This window comes from Centruroides vittatus, unplaced genomic scaffold (assembly GCF_030686945.1).
Source record: "Centruroides vittatus isolate TY-2023 unplaced genomic scaffold, ASM3068694v2 contig_2696, whole genome shotgun sequence".
NCBI lineage: Eukaryota > Metazoa > Arthropoda > Arachnida > Scorpiones > Buthidae > Centruroides > Centruroides vittatus.
This window is the reverse complement of record NW_027121716.1, coordinates 688,899-697,152: the sequence shown is the minus strand read 5'-3', so window position 1 is coordinate 697,152 and position 8,254 is coordinate 688,899. Positions and strand designations below refer to the sequence as shown.

Here is an 8,254-nt window from a genome sequence, read left to right as displayed (position 1 = left end):
TTTACTGTTTTCACACTTGTTTATTCGGTTTTTAACAACGGATACAATCATCCATCCAAAGATGTGTAAAACATCTTACATAAAGGCTATTTGAAGCCCAATTTTGGATAGAAAAAGACATACACAACTGGGATATGACAACCAGGAGAAATGGGTGCATAAACGATCAGTTGTGTGCTTTATCGAGGCAAAAAATGGCTCCCAAATGGTATCCAATAATACAAAAGTTTGTAAATTTTACACCGAGGCACATAAATATATATTTTGTTTTCATTAAAAAAAGGATAATGATACATTAAACTTAACAAATTTTCACAATATCTCCTAATAAAATGGATGACCGGAGCCATTTTTTCACCCTTTAAGTTTTTTTTAATTTCATATTAATATACTAACAGTTGACCAGACATACTTTATACCACTGGTTTGTTCTGATTGAAACAAATACTGTAATTGCTAAGTTACTGGCCACATTTACAGACTTGGGATATTAACAGGAACAATGCCAGAAGGCAAGATGAACAGAAAATAATAATAATTAAAAACAAAAATAGCACAGTATATAACATATGAGCACCAATGAAACACTTTGAATTATATTCTGGACATTTTCTCGTCTTTGTTTCTTAAAATTCAGACAACAATATCGTTAAGTGTTTCATCGTAAGCAAAGAAAATTCAAACATGAGCCTCTAGAAATCACGAACAGACAACTCTCAACCGTTTTCATGATTTTTCTGATCAATATCAAGAACGTTACAGACATGATACAGTTATTAGTTTATGAAAAAAGGGCACCATTCGGGGGGTCGTCTTTTTAATTTTTAATTTTTTTTTCAACATGGCGACAACCAAGAGGTATGGACGATGATAACATGTTTCTATAATCTTTCTCAACTCTGAATTTTTACTGACTCTCCTGATAAGTTGATACTGTACAATATACAAGCGAATCACTCGAGTGTATTTTTTTTCAATGTTATCCACCGCAATAGGTTATCTTAACGATATCCTAATATATACAAGCAAAATTCATTCAACCATAATCCAGCATTTATATTTACAGAAGGAAAGTTTCTTTTTAATTAAAATTTTAAAATAGCAATAACTTTATTTTATTTATTTATTTTTAATTTTTAAATAGCATTTGATGCAGAATCAAAACTAGCTGCGGTTTTTTTTTATATTATTATTATTATATCCGCTAGCGATTTTATCATACCTCCCATAATATATATATAATCACTTCATTCCTAACCTATCCAAAGCGAACAATAATTAAAAAAAAAAAATATTGAAAAAAAATCTGTAAAAGCCTTCAAAACATGTCAGAGCTTTCTGCTGGCTTTACATTTCAACATTTATAAACGAAATGAACCCGTAATACATTCCATTTAATAATAAAAGATGATAAAGAGTATCTCGAATGAGTGGATTTACGGCACAGGACGCAACAAATATACAGAAAGAAGGTTATCAAATCATCATTCAAGCAGGAGGGAATTTGTTTTGATTGCTTTTCTGTCGAAACAATCGACATGGAGGGATTGGGGTGTATAACAGGAGTCATAATGGCACTAACTATGGATATAAATGAGTATTAACCTTATTTAGAGTATTGCACATTTACCCGGTGATCAAAATTCAATCCATGACTTTTTTTTGTAGATTCTTAATCTTCCCAAGAGTCCCACAAGCGTTGAGAAGAGAAGATTTATGGAAACAACAGAATTATCACACTCCCTAACATTTCCATACAAGTTAACTATGATTTTCTTAAGCTAGAATCTAATCGACAAACCACACGAGCAGGTAATAAAAAGATCATTTGGAGCCATTAGAAAGACGTTTAAAACTATTTGTTACGGTTACACAATTATGATTCCTAAAATTTTTGTCAAATAATAAGTTTTATTTTATATGCCAAAAATCCATTTAGACATCTGTAATCGAAATTTTGAACAGAACGAGAAAAATGAATCTGAAAAAGGGAACCTCATTAAGCATTCACACATTTTGTTCTACGTAAATAAAAATGAATTTTTGTAAAAATTTTCATGAAAGGTTTAGGATACATCATCAAATATTGTAAAAACATTGCCTGTAACGTATAGATCCTAGATAAATAGAAACACACAATACAAATTCAGATTTAACTGTTGTAAAAACTCAACTTTTACCATTTAATATTTTGTGTGTTTTTTTTTAATATCAAGATTTCTCACCCAAATTTATAGTCTGTTTATGGTCTTTATGAGGATTTTTTTTACTTATATTTAAATATTTAAAAGAGGTTTGTAAACGTAAAAAAAGAAATTAATGGGCGAGATGCAGCAACTGCCTCCCATTCACCAGATCTTATTTCTTGTGAAGTTTCGCTTTGCCAATATTTTGATGTTTTATTTTTTATTTTCAAAGAATGTCTGTCTCAAATACTTTGCTGCCTGCTGTAGATTTTGGATTCTGTCCTATTTGGGCACTGGTTGTTTTTGGAGATGATTGTGAAATATGTGGTTTTATTGGTAATGTTGCACTTCCACTAGTGACTGCCAAGTGAGTTAGAGAACCGGAAACTGGTGTTACAGTGAAAGCAGTTTTGGACAGGATGTTGCTTTCACTTCCAGTTTTCTTTAAATCTCCTAAAGCTCCGATCCCACTTCTAGGAGGTGAAAATCTTTGAAGAATTTGGCCTCTTTGAAGGTGTTGTAGCCTTGCGTACTGTTCCTGTAGATGTTTTTGTTTTTTAAGTAATTCTTGATGGCGTTGTTCCAGAAGTTCTTGCCGTGATCTCGGTGGAGTCGAAGGAGTAGATTTTTTTGAGCTGTCTCCTTCATTAGGCCCTACAGAAGCCCTCCTTTCTAACCGGTTCCCTGGTACATTCCCTTGCAGAGCCATTTGCAAGCCTTCTTGGGAGTTTACGCTCTCGCTGCTGCTGCTATTACTCGACAACTGTTCTCTTCTAAGGGCGTCATCTGATATGGCACTTGTTTTAAGAACATCAATGCCTTTCTTGTGCGATGGAGTTTCTTCTTTGGTAGCAGATCTGGGTGGCATCTTTCTACTGGGAGGTTCGTTACCGGGCATCGAAGCAGGTTCAGAATTACTACGTAAATGTCCGATGGATATCTCTTTGGGTGCACTATTCGAATCTCTTTTTGGTTCTCCGATTACTACAGAAGATTTAGGATTAGTAGGGGAAGTCAGAGGAGACCTGCTAGTTGTGCGAGGCGGGGGTGGCGGAGGTACCTTTTTAGCAGTAGTTTGTGACGGCGAAGATAATGACTCCTGATTATCGACTATGGTGTGTTTCGATCCACTAACCGACACTCGTACAAACACTTCTTGAATGTTTGTGGAATTCACATTTTCATTTGGAGCTGGGGAGGATGAAGGAGATAAATTCATGCTCTGTCGATTACTCCCATTACTAACTTGTAATTTCCCACTCACTTGAGTAGGGGCGTGGAAAGCACTTCCTTGGCCAGATCCCTTTGGCGTCGATGGCACGGGTGGTGCAAAACCATGTGTTGGTGTTCTTACTGGCGAGTCCGCACTCGGATACGAAGGAAGGCGACGTTGAGGTCCCAGAAGTCCCGGTATAACATCACGTTTCTGTTCGACTGGTTTTGTAAATGTTTGTAGCTCATCCAGTAAGGCATCTAAGGCATTTTCGGCTCGCGATGCCCTTTGATGCCCGTCTGGCGGAACGTGGATGACTGTATGGGGATCGGAATCAATTGCCTGAAAGAAAACAATGTAATTTACATTATAATAACTTCTTAAATTGTATAAACAATATTTTAAATGCGTAAAATATTTTCGTAGGTTTCTATACAGCCAGAATATTAAAATTTAATATTTTCCTATATCTGTGTGATATAACCAATTTGATATAAAATATATTGAATACAATTATTAAATAAATTTATACTTTGGTCCTTTTCTGAACATTGAATTAATATTGTTAATACTGAATAAAAATTTGTGTATGCTGTGATCAAAGAATTTTTATCTCTGAAACCTCTTCTGTACTTAAAATATAAGAGCATAGGATAAGCATTGTATGTATTGCAAATTGTTGAACATTAACAGTTAACATAAATTTCAGAATTAGTTTTATGATGTAAGAAAATTCTTCAATTTATAAATCTAATTATATATCTAGTATAAACTAACTGTCTAGCGATCTAGATATGCTATTTAATACACATACCATTAGAATTAAATACATGTAAATTTAATATGCTTACTTAGTATAAGCTTAAAAGTTTTAATGCAGAATACTGCTTATTTTTGAAATGATGGCTATTCCAAAATAGCTACAATTAAGTAAAACTGTAAAAATGTAATTTGTAGTAAATATTAGAAAACTTTCATACAATTATTGTGTTTTGAAGGAATGAGAATTTAAATAAAAGTCAATCTTTCTAAAAGTGTAATTTATCAAAATATTTGTGTCTTATAACATTTATCTCAACCTTTATTTAAAAACTTTTCTGTAGAACTAATTATTTAAACTGCTTTAAATCATCATTTTGGCAATTAAAATCATTAGTTTTGTTGAAACCATGTCTTCTATTTCTTGTTTTGTTTGATGTCACAACAGAGCTCTGTACTCTGTAAAGCTTATGAAATAAATATTGATGAATTTTGCCAAGTATCTTTAAATTCACCAAGTTGTGACATTAAACAAAACAATTAAAATCATGTTATAACTTATGAAGTCTGCAAATGTGTATAATTTAAAATACAATAAAATTATAATTCACACAAATTGCTAAAATAATCTTGCAAAACTATAATGTTGATAATGATGATGTTTAAGTTTTTCAATGCCTATGTATTTTAATATGTTAAAATTCTATAATAATAGGTTAATCAATCAAAATTTGAATTTAAGAAATTTTCTAACCGAATATATTATGTAATAATAATTCATAATTTTATATTAAGTCAAATTATGCCTTTTCAAGATGATAGAAGTTATTTCCAGAACTTTATTTTTTAATCAACTATCAAATTATATAAGGAGAATTTAAAAAGAACAGTCTTTAGAGTTGGGATTTTACAAATGTTTTATCAATAAAAGATTAATGAATTATAGTATTTGATTTGGAAAATTTTCAATTTTCTTTACAACTATGTGTGCTCATTCATGGAATGTATACTGAAAAATTTTTGTAAACTTACTTAATTCTTATTGTTTATTGTGACTCTGTCTAACTTGTAACATTGATTTTAATATTCCTATATTAAATTACGTAAATCATTTCTCTCCACTTCTACATATTAAAAGAATCTTTAACCTATAATATCAATATTGCTTTTGATAACTGCAACTGATAATGACACTATCTTTTTGCTTTTTACCAATAAATGTTTTAAAAATATCATCTAGAAAAATACAATTATTTTTCTAGATATTTTTAAAACATTATCTTTTTGCTTTACCATAATGAAACAGTGTGCATCAATGTTAGTATACATTAAGCACTGTGCATCATTTAAAAAATCTTCAGAGATTTAAATGAATTTTAATTATATGTCAACAGCATATAATTCATCATTTTTATTCAGTATTATTCATATTTCCTGTACGATATATTGTTTTATAACTGTAATAAATATTAATTGTGTATATGCAATTAAGTATATAAAATTTTACAATAGTTGAATTAATAAAAATCTAATCTGTAATATTAAGTCTTACAATCTAGTATTTTCAATATTAATATAGATTAAATTCTGTTTTGCTCCAATTAGTCATCTAAAGGAATTTTTGTCCTGCAGTTCTCTGTTTCAAAGTTGTCATCTGTACATTTATTATTAAAATGTTAGAAAAATTCTAAGAAAAATATGCAAAAGTATTTGATTATGTAATTTATTTCATATAATACTGTATTTTCATGATATTTTTGCATTTATAGAATCATTTTTAATATTATATACAGCAGCTAAATTGTTTCTTTTTAATTTAGAATTGCTTTCAAGAATCAAAAACAAAACTGTAATTTGAGAATATAGATTTTTATATTTAAAAAAAAAAAGAGAGAGAGAAAAAGTTTTTATATCACGAAATAAAGAAACTAAGAATCTCAAAAGTAGAGATTATTTTCTTGCAAAATTGTTTTTTTAGATGATTATTCTCTATTGCAAAATTGAAAGAAATTTAAATTTGTATTCTTTTTTTATATATTGAGAAACCCTAATCTCTTCTTTCATGATTCTACAATTTCATTGGTTTTTTATTACAATAATAATTCAATATTCTTCAAAATATTAATAAAATAATTTAAAAAATAGTATTAAAAAATGTCTTTAGAAAAGTTGAATTTGATTTGGTAAAGACCAATTTAGAATTTATAAAAAAATAGTGTGAAATGGATATAGATATATATACAAATAGCTATATATTTATATACATAGAGAGAAATAAAAGTAAAAAATATTGATGGAAAATATAGTAATCATATAAAAAATAATAATAAATTGATGAGTAAAATATGAAAGGGGAATTCTTCAATAAATAATAACCAACCTTATCATTGGTTCCCAGTATGGGATAGCCTTTCCAAATGCTGCGGCCAAGGATAAGGAAGAAAAATAAAATATTTTGTTTGACTCTTGTATGTGACAGGTATTGTTAATTTTTCTTTTTTTAAAAAAAAATATGAAATAAGTGCAACAAATAGAAATAAATTCTGAAAAAACACCGAAAGAGATCAAGGGTTAAAAAATACAGATGATTAAAAAAAGTGCGAGCTACAAAACTTCTAGAAATTCACTCACAAATACAATATGGAAAAGGAATGGACATATAGATTTAAAAAATAATAATAAAAGTAATAATAATAATAATGATAATAGTTTATAAAAAAAGAAAAGATAAATTTGAGTAAACCTCAATGGGAGTCTCTCTTCAAGATGATAAATGCAATCATCCCATAATATGATGGGACGAGGACACTGGGGTTTGAGGAAAAAATACACGCATGCTAAAAAATGCAGAGATAAGCCGCAAGACTTTTGCAAAAAACTGGGTATTGGAATAAGTAGAATATCGAAAAACGTCATGCTGCATATATATATATGTACAAATATATATTTTACATAAGTAAATGGACAAATCACCGTAATTGCTAGCATGCAAACCGGTGCCTTAAGCGTTTGGTAAAACCATTGATGTTGTGACATGCTATCAATGAGAGCTTTCTAATGAACAAAGGGATAGCAAATATGCAGCCTTGTAAACATCGACAATTAAATGGAATAGTGGAAATAGTTACTCTATCTTCTCTTTGAAGTTGGAACTTCGCTTCCAACTGTGTCGGCCACTCTGTTGATGTATGGTTGGTTAGGGAGTGATTTGGAAGAGAACAAAGAGTTCTTAATTAAAACTTGTTTAGTGATAAGGATATTTCTTCGTAGTTGGATAATATAAGAATTTTTATTATAATGATTATTAATTTGATTAGTTTAATTAATGATAATATCAGTATATTTAGGATTTCTTCTATTTTTTTTTCTCACAAAGTTATCGGCGATGAATTGTTTTTGAAAGAAATTGGATTTTATAAATTATCTTTACTATTAATTTTAGCAAAGAACCAGTTATCAATATTAGATTGATTACTCTACTTTTTTATTACAAAGTTACATCAACCAACCAACTTTATTATTTATTAAAAAAATAATTAAAATTTTATAAAGGGTGGCCTATTTTTTTCAAAAGTTAGAGATTTAGATAGAGGTTTGGTAAAATAAACCAATAACTTTGTTATAAAGAATTAGTGTATACATTTCCTGTCAACCCTACATATATATACAAACTAAACATTTATATTTATTTTTGCAATGCAGTGTAGCCTAACAATGTAGTATTTTTACATTTATGAAACATTCAATATTTTTCAATTTACCTTGACCACATGGGTTTCACCATCAGAATGGGCTCCTTCTGAAGAGGAAGACTTTTCTAAAGGTGGAGGAGGTGGAAGATGACTAACTGTATGTCTCTGTTCCTGAACGGAAGCCAATCTGAAAAATAAAATGAATTTTAAGCTTGTTTCTTGTAAATTGGAAGTTATATGTGAGAATTTAAAGTATGGTTGTTTTGCACTTATATTTACTTAAAATGCCTTAAACATACATACACACACACACACACACACACACACACACACACACACATTTAAATATATTTATTTAATAAACAATATCTTATGGATTTAATAGTTAAAAATTTCTGTTTCAG

The 8,254-nt window shown here is 29.4% G+C and overlaps 1 protein-coding gene across 15 annotated transcripts in view; it reads right to left on the bottom strand.

Moving 5' to 3' along the window:
- LOC136971727 (coiled-coil domain-containing protein AGAP005037-like) overlaps nt 1–8,254 on the bottom strand; it is a 172,481-nt gene continuing 164,227 nt past the window's right edge. For 14 of the 15 annotated variants that reach the window (XM_067266209.1, XM_067266207.1, XM_067266211.1 and 11 more), the window contains 2 exons: nt 7,920–8,037; nt 1–3,741 (listed from right to left, as the gene is read on the bottom strand). In XM_067266209.1, coding sequence (XP_067122310.1) covers nt 2,413–3,741; nt 7,920–8,037 — 1,447 coding nt within the window. In that variant the 3' untranslated portion in view covers nt 1–2,412. The remainder of the gene's footprint in view (nt 3,742–7,919; nt 8,038–8,254) is intronic. The other variant, XM_067266221.1, reaches the window with a different exon arrangement.